At 42.7% G+C, this 15,000-nt stretch overlaps 1 protein-coding gene across 1 annotated transcript; it reads left to right on the top strand.

The window, feature by feature from the left end:
- Positions 1 to 13,556, top strand: WDR77 (WD repeat domain 77). Its single transcript, XM_054981570.1, has 10 exons — positions 1 to 216; positions 2,586 to 2,771; positions 3,675 to 3,816; positions 3,900 to 3,949; positions 6,272 to 6,342; positions 6,570 to 6,624; positions 7,814 to 7,885; positions 7,991 to 8,099; positions 9,352 to 9,420; positions 11,400 to 13,556. Exons 1-10 carry the CDS (start codon positions 93 to 95, stop codon positions 11,557 to 11,559), a joined length of 1,038 nt encoding a protein of 345 aa, XP_054837545.1. The 5' UTR covers positions 1 to 92; the 3' UTR covers positions 11,560 to 13,556.
- The last annotated feature ends 1,444 nt before the right edge of the window (positions 13,557 to 15,000 follow it).

Below are 15,000 nucleotides of genomic sequence, written 5' to 3'. Positions count from 1 at the left end.
TTATACGCTCTCGCGAGAAGAGGGGTGTCTTGGGAGCACGTGGGCGCGCTCCGAGTTTCTTCTTTGGGCTCCTTTTGAGTCGCGTTTCCGTTATGAACGCCGCAAAGCCGCATTCCGGGCAAGCGGTGGACGGGGAGCCTGGGGCCGAGTGGAGCATCCCTCCCAACGCGCCCGCCTGCATGGAGCGGCACCTGGACGGGGCCCACTACCGGACAGGTACTCGCCTCGAGCGCCTCCCTTGTCCCCCTCGCCTTCCTGGCCGCTTCTGCTCTGGGTGCCTCTTTCGGTGAATCCCAGATGAGGAGCCTGTCTTTTGATAGAGGCGGCACTCCTGTCTCCGCCGTTGCGCCCCCTGCAGTACTTGGCTCCAGGCTACACCCCCCCCCCCCAGCTATAGCGTTGTTGCAAAGACTCGGTTATGAGACTCAGTGGGACGGCCTTGGGCCAGTTACTGCCCCTCAGTGTAGCCTACCTCGCAAGGTTGTTAGGAGAATAAAAGTGGAGTGGAGGAGACCCTCAGAGGAAGGGCAGGATAGAAATAGTTAACATCCAGCCTCTGTTTTTAACCCATAGTGAAATTTAATTATCGTCCCTTGTTCAAGGAGCCCCTAGCCTTGTTTGTACCACATTCAAACTTTTCCTCTTCATTGACTCTTGTTTTCCCCAATTTTCAGCTTTCCCTCGCTCAGTCTTGGTGCTTTGCTTTAACATGGAATGCAGTGTTGAGTTTCAGGCTTTGTGACGGGAAAGAAAATACATTTGGGAACTTAAATAAAGTGGGCCTTCTAAAAAATGTTACAGGTAGGTAGCCATGTCTGCAGCAGAACAGCAAGATTTGACTCCAGTGACACCTTAGAGACCAACAAGTTCAGGGTGTAAGCTTTCTAGCATAAGAGCTCCTAGTTTCTGAGCAAAGGGAGCTTTGATTTTTGATAGCCCATACCCTGAAAATCTTATTGGTCTCTAAGGTACCATTGGACTCAAATTCCGCTGTTCTAAAAAAAGAATCAAGTTATTGCTGGATAGTCATCTTTCTGCCATTCTGTTCACATACTGCCACCCCATGGACTCCTGCACGGTATCTTAGCTTTTAAGGTTTTTTTTTAAAGCTGCATTTGGTTCTAGAGCCATAGGTTGCAAACCTCTTGCATTGTTGTTAAAATAGAAACTCTAGCATCCTCTTTGAGTTCCAGTTATTTAATTATTCTTCTGTTTTTGAGTTGGTGTAGCAGTACTGTAATTGTAGGTAAGCTAATAAATATCTTTATGAATTTCTTTGTGGGCTTATTTGTTGGGAATGGAGCATTGGAAATAGTAGTGTTAAATTTGGACTAATAAAATATTTGTACGGAGTGGAAAGCCGGTACACTGTTGTGCACTGTTTAGAAATCTTTGTCCTGTGCATCACCTTTGTACATGAACTGATCATGACCAGATCAGATATTGCACTTTGGGTTTGATGATAATATTTTTCCCTTAATAGCTTATGAGTGGCAAGGCTTAACCCAGTTGATAAAATTAAAGCTCTAGAGTGCTTCATCTGACATGGCCTCCTTGAACTCCTAGACCATATTGCCATAACAGTTCCCTGTCTTTAAGATATTACCTGGTATTTGTGCTGCCAGATCACCTGTATCTGTTAACATGTACTAATTAATTAGTACAAATCTTACATCATGGCATGCTTATTGCAGATGCCAGTTGTAAATATAGCAGCATGGGAAAGGGTGAGAATTAAATGAGTAGTGTGCCTGGGATAGGGATAGGGTTGAAGGGACAAAAGATGAGGAAGAGAGATGGAAGACACTGAAAGCATGCATTAGGCCAGGAGTGAGGTTCCTTATGTACCTTGGGGCATGGGAGGGTAGTCTGGAATCCAAAATATGGGCGACCTATCCATTCAGCGTGCCTGTTAAGTGCTTCACCAAAGAAATTATTATTCCTATGCTGGATCCATCTGATTTTAGTTGACTGAGAAGAGATGATCCCTGTAGCATGCATTCTAAAGGCTATCCCCACCTTCTTTGCCATATCTTAGGGCATGGTGACATTGCACGACTCTTTCTGCAGTTTCCTCTGTTACATGTTATAAAATTTCTCTTCTCTTTTTTCCTCCTATACATTTTAAATACATTACGTTCAGTTAATAGTAATGAAAAAGCATGCAGTAACTTGTCCTGCTTCATGCAGGATTTTCCATGGCTCTTCATAAGGTATATGTCCTGGACATTGTCTTGACGAATGGCTTTTATTGGGGCATTGGTTTACAGAGGCTATTAATTTCTAGCAGTCAAGATTCTAGATCAGTTCCTAAGTGAATTTGGGTTTAGTTAATGTTATTTTTGCATTTATCGTCTGCTGTTCTCAAAGAGACACAAAATGGTTTTTGTTCTAGTGTTTTCCAGTGCCGTGTAGATTGTTAACCCTCTGAAAAGAGGTTGTTGCCCTTAGGTTGAAGATCTAGCTCAACTTTAGCATTACCTAATCACTAGTAATGTTTCTTTTTCTGTTTAGTGTTAGGTAATCAAAATATACTGCAGATATTTCATTGTCACTTAACTTTTATGTAACTCCCTATTTTCCAGATGGTGCCTTGCTACTGGGAGCATCCAGCTTAAGTGGACGATGCTGGGTTGGTTCCATTTGGGTATTCAAGGATCCATCAAAAGCTCCTAATGAGGGCTTTTGCTCAGCAGGAGTTCAAACTGAAGCAGGCATAGCAGATCTGAAGTGGGTAGATGGTAAAGGCATCTTGGTGGCTTCTGATTCAGGTGAGTATTAAGGACCTCTTGTCTAGCGAACAGTCTCATAAGTAGCTTTTCGCTTTTCTCTACTTTTCCAGCAATGAACTTGTGTTTGCCTTTACCTCTGCAGAGACTTTAGTTAATAATTGCAGGGCAGAGCTCATGCGCTAAACTGCTTTCTGAAAATGTTACTGCTTTTAAGAGCATCAGCTGCTTTGGGACTCTTACTGTACAGTAAACCCCTGACTTACAAAAGCCAACAGTTTGTGCTTAAAACCCAGCAGAGGCCAGGAGCTTAGAAGGCAGTGCAGGGAGCAACAGATGACTGAGGACGGACAGTGGGGGAGCAGGGGAGTGTTGGAGTGAAGGGAGAAGAAACTCAGGAAGTGCACATAGAGAAAGGGGGAAGTCTTTGTTCTCACCTCTTCCTCCTTTTAAATATTTTTTCTGTTAGCTGTTCCAGAAAGAATCTAGAAATTTGAAGTGTTTCGGCTTCAGGCATGAGATCTCCCGAAGTGTGATCTGTGCCATGCATCTTTATCTTCTCTAATTAAATCTGCTTCCTGTAAGAAACGCTGCACCAGCATTTAAGGAAGTTTTAAAAAAATCTTCTACATTTATTCCGTTGTTTGTCTCATTTAATTACTGCACAGAATTATGATGTTTGCTTTCTGCTGTTTCTCATTGCAAGCATTCGTTTATCTCTCTGGGAAAATGCATCCCTACTTACAAACTAGTTTTTGGAATATGGCCCATTTGTAAGGATGGGTCTTACGGTATTTGGATCATGGATGTGATCTTCTGAGCAATATTGAGAGAGGCTCTTTAGATGTACCAAGACCACTGAGTAATGAAGGGCCACCACTTGTCATGTGTATGATAGAGTTTTCATAAGAATCTGTTGGCTGAATTTGTTCCCATTTTTTCCAGGTGCTCTGGAACTTTGGGAGCTGGATGAGAACGAGACCTTGATAGTGAACAAATTTTGTAAGTACGAGCATGACGACATTGTGACCACAGTGAGTGTCCTCGCCAACAGCACACAGGCCATCAGCGGCAGCAAAGACTTCAGGTGACCCTTTGTGGTGTTGCTTTTTCTGCTTTATGGAAATATATCCAATCTTCTTCTTAATGTGGTTTGGATTTTGTGTGTAGTGTGAAGATCTGGGACATCCCTCAAGAAACAGTGCTCCATTCCTACAGAGGTGAGTGCTAAGCTTGTTTCCTTCTTTTTATTATGTCCTGCACTTTCTCCCAAGTAACTCAGGGTATTGTACACTGAGCAACCTGTGACAAAGGTTAGGCTAAGAGAATGACTGGCTCAAGGTTCCCCTTTTTGTTTCATGATTGAGTAGGGATCTGCATCCAGGTCTTTGATATCTAAATACAGGAGTCTGCCCAATATATTGTAGTCTACATGGCACTGCATTGGCTCTTAGTTTTGCATTTTCTCTGCTCTTCAGACATTTTGGGTTTTAGCTGGATTAAAGCAGCACTTGCAGATAATAACTAACAGATAACGTAAGAACTGTGTATAAAATATTTTGCATAATAATTGATTATACAACAGCAGCATCTTAACATGTTTTCAGTAGCACCTCCATAAGAACAGCAGTAGTAAATTTCAAAAGCTACACATTAGCAGACAACATATTAGAACCAAATAGTTTCTATTACTATAAAATAGGGTATATGCAAGATTTTAAAACTCTTAAAAGCAGGTCCAGTAAATCCCCCAGGACACTAAAATCAAGAATTTACAGATGCCTGAGTCAATAAATAAAGCTTTCATTTGGTGCCACAAAGTTATCGTGCAGAAGGATGGGGGCAAGGTACCATGAGAGAAAAAGCCTTGTCTCTAATGGCTGATTAACCATCTAATTTCTGAGACTTGGAGCACATGGAGATGGGCCTGTGAGGATGATGTTATAGCTCAGGCAAGCTTGAATGAGTACAGGTATTGCTTTTGGTTTCATGGTACCATGTGGTTTAAGGGTTCAAAGGTAAGAACCAGCATTTTGAATTCACCCCAGAAACAAGTGGATAGCCAATGAAATGCTTTCAGCACTAGTGGAAGGTGTTGCCTATAATTATCCACTTAGTTTTTGAACGATCTCCAAACGCAGTCTCACATAGAGTGTACTGCAGTAATTCAACCTGGAAGTGACCAGAACATGGTTAACTGCAGCCAGATTTTACATTTTAAAAATTTTATACAAAGTTTCAAAATTACAACAAATTCAAAAAACAGAACATCCAATGTACATAGAAAAACAGTTGACCATATCTAGTTAATTCTTCAAGCCTTTGTATAATCGGATGCTCTACATACTGCTTGAAAGTTTGTCTGCAGCAGTGGAACTACTTCATCGGTCAGGCTATGAACACTATTCTTTAAGTGGAAGTGTAATCTCATCGAGTGTGGGCGAGTCGCATTCTTGTATGGTCTTCCTTCTCCCAGCACTCGGTGAGGTCACAAATGTGTTGATGGAAGCACTTGTAGCTCTTCTACCTTTTGGTCATGTTGAATATTCTGATGGTACTTGAGATGTTTAGCATGATCAGGAGATATAAGTTCCACACTGTTTTTTTGTGTACAGTTTGGAACACCGTGTTCAGGGCTTGTCACAGCATCAAATAACATCTGTGCTATAAGCTAGACAGATGAAAGGAGAACAATAAGAGTGAGAAAAGATATGTGAAAGACAGATTTCATTTTTCTGATTAGAGATGGCCTAGTTATGTTTTTTTCAGTGGGTGACAGTTGAAAAAACCAAATGATAAAAGCTTTCTTTCTGTTGTGTAGGACTTGCTATTTTCAGCTGCTGATCTCACTGAAATCAGTTGCTGTTATAAAAAATTGCTGAAGAGGACTTCTTTCACTTTTGGTTTCTTAGATTTGTTTTGTTGACTCTGAGTAAAGAATACTTTGATCTTTCCAGCATGACCCTCACTCAGTTCAGGATAGGGAAGACTGTTAATGTTACCTTACCAAAGCTTGGAGTCATCTGGCAGTTATACCAGCAAGAACACAAGCAAGCCCTGGCAGTCTTCCCTCCACTACAAACAATGGCTCTGGCAGAATGTGTCACCTGAGGCTTCATAATGGAATATGCAAAAGCAGCCAAAGCCCGCATTTTTCCCCTTGCTGCTTCATTTCTGAATGCAAACCGTGTCCTTGAGGTCTGTGTTATTTCCAAGTTGTGGTGTAACTGCCTTAGGTCCTGAGTCTCTGCCTCTGTTTTTTGAGACCGCTTCGTTTATTAGTTTGGGAACCATGATGCTAACTGGGAAGTCTTTCTCCACTTCCTAGCCAGTGAGCTCCTTAAGCACGTTGGGGACAAAAGCCCCTTTGTCCCATGAATGTGTAGTGAAGCCTTCTACATATATGGCACTGGGCTTTGATTGACCAGCCAGATTATTACTTCCACCACCAAAGCCGTGTGTGTGTGTGTAAGCACACTACTATTTCTATAAAATGGGCCCATATTAACATGAAGGTTTTCTTTTTGTGTAATTTTCACTAGCACATTCCGGCCAAGTGTCATGTGTTGCATCCTGCCCTGGAAAGGATACAGTGTTCTTGTCCTGTGCTGAGGTAAAGCCAGCTTCTTGCTTCTGATTCTTTGTGAGTTATAAAACCAGGTTTGATCTCTGTAATATTGTCAAGATAAGCAAAAAAGCAACAGTGTCAGTTTCATAGGGCAGAGGGTAGAATCTGGCATGGTTGAAACAGCTACTTCTTACACTTAATTTGTGGTTCCTGGCAGTTAAGATTTTGCTTTTAAAAATATTTGAATAACCTTCCATTTGTTTTGTTTTTAGGATAGCAGGATTTTACTCTGGGATACCAGGTCTCCAAAACCAGCAACTCGCATTGGTATGTCTTTGATGCCAAATATGTTTTTTGTTTCTTCTGGCTAGGAGTTGGAGGAATGAGCTTTTCAATTTGAAAGTTTGTTGCCTTGCAGAAATTCCACACTACCTAGGAATCCCCTAAAGAGTTATAATTGATTTAAATAATTTGTAACCACAAGTCGTATAGACGCATGGCCAAAATGGCAGGCATAACCTAATCCAATGCAGCCACAACACTCTTCACCTCTAAGTGCTGATTGGAGTTGCATGGTACCTCATTTCCTCGTGTGTGAATTTCTGCCTCCACTGTTTGCCATAATTATAGTTTTGTATTGTCCAGACTTAGGTGGTAATAACACTTAAGGCTAAGCAGGATTGCCCAAAACCACAGTTGGCAAGTTAAATCATGGTTTCAGGACATCTTGCTTACACTTAATCCTAGTGCTAGTGCAGGTTAAATGAACGTTACAGTATGTCGTAGAAAAGGACAATTGCATGCAAGGAGTGTGTGGATGAATTTATGCCATATTCCAGTTATGGGTGTTGTATCTGCAGTGGACCACAGTGATTAAAAAGCTCCCTTGAAAACCTTTTTCCTTCAAGGCCCATGGTTGGCTAGAATTACATTGCTTTTAGCAGTAACTTGCATAGAAAGCAGCCTCGCTTGATGGCCAATAAATAAACCTAGTTAAAGAACTTAAATTCTGTACTTCAAACAAATGCTTTTTCGGCAGCCTCATTAATGCACAAAGCATCTTGGTATTGTCTGAACTGTGCAGCACTAAAGCTTGAAAAAGAAACTATTTTCATGGTGATTAATACTGTTGAGGCAGGTGAGCAGCCCAGTTGCATGCCTACGTTAGTTTATCTTCTGGAAATCAAAGAAATATAAGCAACTGCTGCCCAGCAAAAGGATCTTTAACCTAGTTTTCAGTGGCTAAAGAGCAAGATTTCTTGATATTCAATATATTAAAATAGGTAACATGAATTTTTTGGCCGGAAGCCTTTCCCAAATTACTGCTAATTAAATATAACTAGATGGACAATATTGGGGAAAGAATAATGATAAATTCCAAGGCTAAGGAAGTCCATAATAACCAGCCTTCTGTGTCCTCCTTTCTCCCTCTCTAGTTTAAAGCATTAGTCAGTCACCTATGCTAGGAAATAAAATAAGAATGATCTTTATTTCTTTTCTTTTTTGTCCCATGTAGCTTGCAGTGCCTCTAGTAATCTTTCTACCTCACTGGTGTGGCATCCACATCAAAATGACACTTTTGTTTTGGGTAAGGAATGTTTCCTGATTCTGGTTACTTCAGCATTTACAGTCACATTTTAGTTTCTCTCCAGTTGACTTGGTAATAATGCTGTTCTATGTCGCCCTTTCCAAGGTGATGAAAATGGAACTGTGGCCCTTGTGGACACAAAGAAACCAGACTCTGCGCTCAGCACAGTTGTGCACTCCCGAAATGTTACAGGATTTGCTTTTTCTGCACATAGGTATGAGCCATAATATTAGCATGTGTCAGCATTTGTAGCCATGCATGTTTAGCCAACTTTGTTTAGACAGAGTATTTCTGATGAGTAAGTCAGTGTAACATGAGGTCTCATCCAAAGCTAGGATTTCCTTTCTTCCCTTGTAAAATGCAGTTGTTCCAACTGTGAGAAGTGACTATACTGTATGCTTTGGGTAGTTTAGTTGTGTGTTGAAAATAGGTAAATCGTTTGCCAGTTGAAGCAGTATTCTTGCAGTGAGAATCGGTGATAACAGAAATTTCGATTTGCATGTTTTTTTCTGGAAATCATGATGGCTTGGAACATGTTGATTTTTCAGATTCTGTGTTATCCGTTTCTTCCATTAAAATATCCTTTTGGTTGTTGTGGATTTTCCGGGCTGTATAGCTGTGGTCTTGGCATTATAGTTCCTGACGTTTCGCCAGCAGCTGTGACTGGCATCTTCAGAGGTGTAGCACCTCTGAAGACATCTCTGTCTTTTGGTGCTACACCTCTGAAGATGCCAGTCACAGCTGCTGGCGAAACATCAGGAACTACAATGCCAAGACCACGGCTATACAGCCCGGAAAATCCACAACAACCATCGTTCTCCGGCCGTGAAAGCCTTTGACAATACAAAATACCCTTTTATTTGAACCAAAAGCTTTGGGAAGATTTCACTAAAGTTAGAACCCATCATTAGTATTATCACTCAGTTTTGTTCATTGCTAATATGTCTATGTATAGGCCTGCAACTTCAGTTTTAAGCAGTAGTGACTGGTTTACAGTGCTGTCCTAAGAACACTTTCCTGGGAATAAGCCCCATTGAATATACCTGAGTAAGATTTTGAGTAGATCTGCCACCCAAAAGTATCTAGCCTAAAATTTGGTACTTGCTGCCCTCCACCTAGAACACCTGCATCTCTTCCTTCATAGTTCACTGGTTCTGTGAAGCCTTTGCTGTAACCATCTCTGTGTAATGGAGATGAAGTCTAATTAACCTTTGCACGTGTATATCATGTTCTAACCATACCCTTTTGTCCTATCTAAATGTTGGTTTTTAATTCTCCTCTGTGATCTGTTTGTTCTTGCTCATGTTACTCTATAAAGCCCATGCACACTGATGGTATTACATAAATATTTAGAAAATGTAGCCATGGGGCACCTCAGATCACCCTGGGCATCTGCTGTTGTGTGGCCTATAAGAACTAAAATGCCAGTTTCTTCATGTGTTTATGAGCTTTTCTCCTGTCTCTAGTTCACCCCTTTTGGCTTCCATCAGTGAAGACTGCTCCGTAGTTGTTCTTGATTCCAGCTTTTCAGAAGTGTGAGTACAAAATATTCCAACTCCCTGCCTTTCTCTCAGGCATGATTCAGACATAACATGTAGCTGCTCAACTTGAGCAGCAGCCTAGTTTAAGCAAGCCTTGTTGCGAGGGGAAAGGGTAGCAGGAAAGTGCTTTTTGTCTAGCAAAAAGTTCTTTCCTATTTAAATTGAGGCTTAATTTTCTCAATCAGACTAGGTTCCACTAAATTGCTCTATAGGTGATTTTGTTTTGACATATTTCATGTAGGAGCTGCCTAAACCTTTACAAATCCATAATGATACCCTTCACAATGAATTGCTTCTAACATGGCTTTGGTTCATCTTTGTATGTGGACCAAATATTAACAATGCATTGTTAAGAGAAAGGTGCAGTGGAGAGCTATCATCCCAGCTGCCACCAGAGGGCATGTAATGAGCAAAACTGGGCAGGGCAAAAACATGCCTTGCCCCCCATCACTTGCTGAGATGGGGAAGAGTTGGAGTGAGGTGCAGATTTACCGTGCCCCTTTCTTTTAGCCCATCAGTCAAACCACTGCTATTCCACAGGGAGGGAGGGAGGCTGGGTCTGCTTCCTTAGACCTGTTATCATTTTATAGGGACAATTGGGGACCACATGAGGAAGGCACATTGACTTCCCTGTTGAGTGATGGCACTATCATTAGTTGAGAAACCATAGATTGAAAGTGACTTTGATGATATTCCAGAAAGTGTCCTGTTAGTCCCTCAGCCTATGGATATGTGTCAAACTGTTGTGATGATAGTCGCCTGAATCAGTAAGCTCCGCCATGCTTTAGAATTTGTCTAGTTACATCCAATTTCTCGTATTTCACAAGCATGCATATAGTTTAGGAAGGGGATTGCTTGTTTGTGATTGTAACCTTGTGATTAGAGATGGGCATGATCCAAAAAAAAATATCGATTAAGCCATTCGTGGATCCAGGCCGCTGCCGAACCCAGGCCACCGATTCTAACAGATCAAGTCCCATTTCCGATCCAGAATCGGGAAGGCCAAAGCGGGAGGGCGCCCCGCTGTTTCCAGCGATATAGGAACGGTGGTTGGTGGCAGCAGCCGCCAGGCCCGGCGGGCAGGGGGAGGCAGCGATGAGCCGCCTCCCTTCAGGGAGGGAGGGGACATTCACACACACACACACACACACACTTAGAGTAGAGGGGGGGAGTTTTTAACCCGGCAACGAGCCGCCTCCCCTCAGGGAGGGGACATTCCCAGGGCCGGATCTACGGTTGCCAGTGCTCAGGGCAACCATAGTCGGGCTCTCTTGGGTGCCCCCCCCCGCCCACGCAGCAAGCCAGCTGTCCTGGTGCGCTGCGGAGCTGGCGGCAGCGCGAGTGGCTCGGCTGCCCGCGCCGTTCACCTGCCCCGCAAGACAAAGGGCGGCTGGCTTGCCCGTGCGCCCCTTGCCCTGGGGAAAGGCAAACGGCGCAGGCGGCCTCCCGCGCTGCCTTTTGCCTTTCCCCAGGACAAGGGGCAGCTGGCTTGCCCGCGTGTCCCTTGTCCTGGGGAAAGACGAACGGCACGGCCGGCCTCCCAACCACCCGCGCTGCCTTTTGCCTTTCCTTTGTGCCCTTGGCTTCAGAACACCCCCTTCCCCCTCCCTCCCCTGGGTTGCTGCTCCGTGGTTGGAAGGAAGCCTGCTAATCAAGGAAAGCTGGGCTTCCATTCGTGTTTCGAGGGTGACAGAAGGAGGGAAAACACAACTCATCCCCCTGGCTCTGTTGCCCCGGGAATAAATTACTGGCACCAGAGTGTCTGCAATTCTGAACAGAAACCAATATATCCGATCAAGTCCCGAACAAGCAAACCCCCGACTGCTGGATCAGTTGCCGTGGACAGAACCGATTAGCTGAGTCACGATGGCGCAAACGCCAAAATCGGGGTTTTTTTGAAATCGTAATTCAGATCGTGCCCATGTCTACTTGTGATCTCCAAATAACAGTGTAACATTGCATGGTTTTCTCAGTTTCAGAAACCGCTCCCATCGAGACTTTGTGAAAGGCTTGTCGTGGTCGCCATCAAACAAAGGCTCCTTAACAACGGTTGGATGGGACCATCAAGTTCTACATCACGTTGTCCCAACACAGAATAGCCATCCTTCTAGCAATAATGATAATACTGCATAGATTTTTTTTTATATTCCTTATTGGGCCCTTCTCCCTGGAATAGCTTTTGTTTTGTTTTGTTGTGTCCTGAGGTTGAGTGTGGCCTTCGAGCCAAGAAGAAAGGTCCTATAAACAATTTCATGTTAGATGAGGGCTAGCCTCTTACTTGTTGTGCCAGTCAGGATCTGCCTGTAAATAGAAGTTTTCTTGCAGGGCACAGGCTCATTTTGGCATCTGTCTTTGAAAGTCATGCATTCGTTGTCTTTCTAACTTCACTGTACTTCTCAGAACAACCAAGTAGCAGGGAAAAGGTTTTTTTTTTTTTTTAAATGGGGAAATTGAATCTTCTGAGCTTACCTGCTGACTTGAATAGGGATTGAGTTAAAACTGAAGAGATGGAGTAACCCAGCCATGGGAACAGAGATGACTCAAAGGGAGCTCTGTTAGAGTTGTTGATGTCAGCCTCCATCTTGGTCCCATCTGGGTTAAGGGCATCACTTTAAATTGTTCAGCCTTAAGGATGGAATGCTTTGTGATACAGATCAGCTCCTTGGTAGGGATGGGGTTGTACATATCAGAGACATAAACACATGAGCCACGTGTAGTTAGCCTGTCCTCCAGACAGGCTGTCTAGCATTCGCTAGCCATGATTGTTGTGCCAGAATTTTGAATTCCCAAATATTCTGATCAGGGAAGCTACTGTCCTATAAAGGAAAAGTTCATCATCAAATTATGTAAAGCCTTTTTTAAAAAATCCCTTGAGTACCTCTGTCGTGGGTTACTAGATGTCTGTGGCCTGGATGTGTAGAATGGCTGAATTTGATCCATGTGCCCCAAAAGTACTTGAGATTTACGTTTCTTGAACATTCTGTATGGCAAAAGCTTTGGAAGCACAGGCCAGGTAACAACAGCATAGGGCCTTGCTGATCAAGGAATTGGAGCTGAGGGAGAAGCAAAAACCTTGGCTGGGTTGACACCACACCTTAGTCGAGGTGTCTGGTCCCAGCCCATTGCCCCTATGAACCCACATCAGTACTCAAGGAGAGGCTGGTTCAGGAAGCTGTACTGACTAGGGAAAAATGATCCATTTGGCCCACTTTACAGTTACAAGGGGGGAAACTTTTTTTCATCTGTGTTTTGTCTTCTGACTTTTGAGTGTGTAATATGAAGGAAAAGGTGTTCTCATCACTTCTAAGGTGCTGAGCAACTGCAGCATGCTTTGGTAATATCTTGCCGTCTTCATTGAGTCCTTGATTCTGCTGCTGCCTGCCATTGTAGTATGGAGGCTTTGGGGGAATTTGGACTTAAGATACTGTTTTATTTTTTTAATGTTGAATCCTTGAGGAGTGAGGGGAGAACAAAGCACTCATCTGTAGTAAAGTATTGGTTGGAACCTGGTTCACTTATTTCCAGATTATAATGTGTGGAATTTTATTTTGAGGAGGAGGAGGAGGAGTGTTAGACTGCCCTGAGGATCCCGGAAACCTTTACAGAGGATTATATCTGAAAACCAAGCTTGGTGATTTGTGCACCTTTCATGAGGCAGATAGTTGATTGTCACTGCTCTTGCAATATGCAGTTATCAGTTCTTCAAAAAGAGAGAGAGATCTGGCAGCTCTTATGCTGTTGCAGATCTCCTACTGTGTGAAATACTAACTTTTTGTGGTGCCCTGCAGCCCATGTCCGGGCAGGTAGGTTAATGTGTTAATGTGATTTTTCCTTGTTAGTTTTATTCATGTCACAGTTCTGTGGTGGAGTAGAAGGTTTAGAATGGGCATGCTGATGCCAGACGTTGTGATATTGTCATGGGAGACTTGCAGAAGAACTGATAGGATGTGTTTATTCATTTTTCTTCTGCTGTGATCTGGAGCAAAGGAAGACAAACTTTATGCTGATTTGATGCTGGTAACAAGCACTAATCCAGGACCTGTGTGACATACAACAAGAATAGAGATGACCACAGGAAAAATAAGAAAAGGTAGTTCTTTTTTAATAAAAGTATTTTCATTTTTAAACAAGTGTGTGCTTAATGTGATTCTTTTCACTGATCTGGCCCACACACCCTACATCTTACTCAACCATGTATTCATTTTTCCTTGCTTTGAACAATGTTCTTCATATAGATGCCACAGTTTTTAGGCTTACAGTGATATTTTACGTGCCCACTCTTGTGTGTGCAATGATCTCTCATCAGATTTCAGATCATGTGGTATTTGCAAAGAAAAGAGCCAAGTCAGTCATTACTGCAATTTTAGACACACACGCTTTGACCAATTGGAACACCACATAGAATGAGTGGTAGGAAAATGATGCACCTTTCTTCATTTAAAGAGCCTCTTGCTGACATGAACCACTTACAGACTGGTGTTAGTGTTTCCTTGCTCTAATTTAGAAATGATGCCAATATAGCTCCCCTCACCAGAGTTTGGAAGTAATTCATGTTGTTTGTGGTGATAATGCACTGGTAAGCCTTCAAGTGCTGATTCTCAGTTGACCCTGCTGTGCACTCTGCCATCTTGTCAGGTTGGCAGGACATGAGTCATGAAGAATACATTCAAAGCCCCACCTGTAAAGTCCCACAAGTATGCTTAACATGCTTGGCAATTTATGTGGCAAGTCTCTTAAGGATTTCTGATCATGAGGCCCACTTAGCGATAAACTTTATATGCTGTGTTTTTCTTTGTTGGGCCACATGGGGGCAGATGTTGCTTATCTATGATAAGGTCTCATTGTAGAGGATTGTAAAGGCTTGGACCTTTGGTATAAGCTTTTTGCAAGTATTGGAGTCTAAAAAAAAGTAAGTACATATTGTGCAGATGAGAGTTAAATGCATATGGGTGTCTCTCCCATTGTATTGAAGACTACAGGTGAAAAATGAAATGTTAAAATATTGTTCAAGGGCTATTTAATAGAATTAGCTGTGGCCAAAACTTACCTTAGCTTCTAGGGGTGTGCCTTCTGATATACCCAAGTCAAAAATAAACCCAAATATCACTGGAGTCAGCTCCTGTATGACCGCAGTGACTCAAGACATTCCTGGAAAGTCTGGGGGTAACAGTAGTCTCCCGTAATTTCAGAATAGTTTGGGGGCAGGGAAGGAGAAAGGGGAACCTGATTTGGCAAACAGCTGTTTGGTAGCGCCTGGTACATTTATATTTTAAAGGCCTATTTTCTCTGTGTGTAGACAGTATTGGGTCTGCTCATACAGAAGATAATGACCCTTTAAAATTTAAACAGCCAAACAGTTCTAGTACTAGGTGGTGGCCCAGAATATGAATCCTGAAGTGGTCAGTGTACACCTGAAAATTCAGAATAACAAAGCAGGTAATCCAGATCTGAAACAATACTGGATTTTTTAAAAGTGCACACCCCTATTGGCTTGATATGAGCTTGAGAAGATAGCCTATGTAGAAAACTTCTGCCCTTTCAGAAGCATCCATCTTGTTTGCTTTCAATAAAGGA

The sequence above is a fragment of the Eublepharis macularius genome, chromosome 5 (assembly GCF_028583425.1).
Source record: "Eublepharis macularius isolate TG4126 chromosome 5, MPM_Emac_v1.0, whole genome shotgun sequence".
Classification (NCBI taxonomy): domain Eukaryota; kingdom Metazoa; phylum Chordata; class Lepidosauria; order Squamata; family Eublepharidae; genus Eublepharis; species Eublepharis macularius.
Note: the sequence above shows the minus strand (reverse complement) of the source record. Positions and strands in the feature narration are given on the sequence as shown.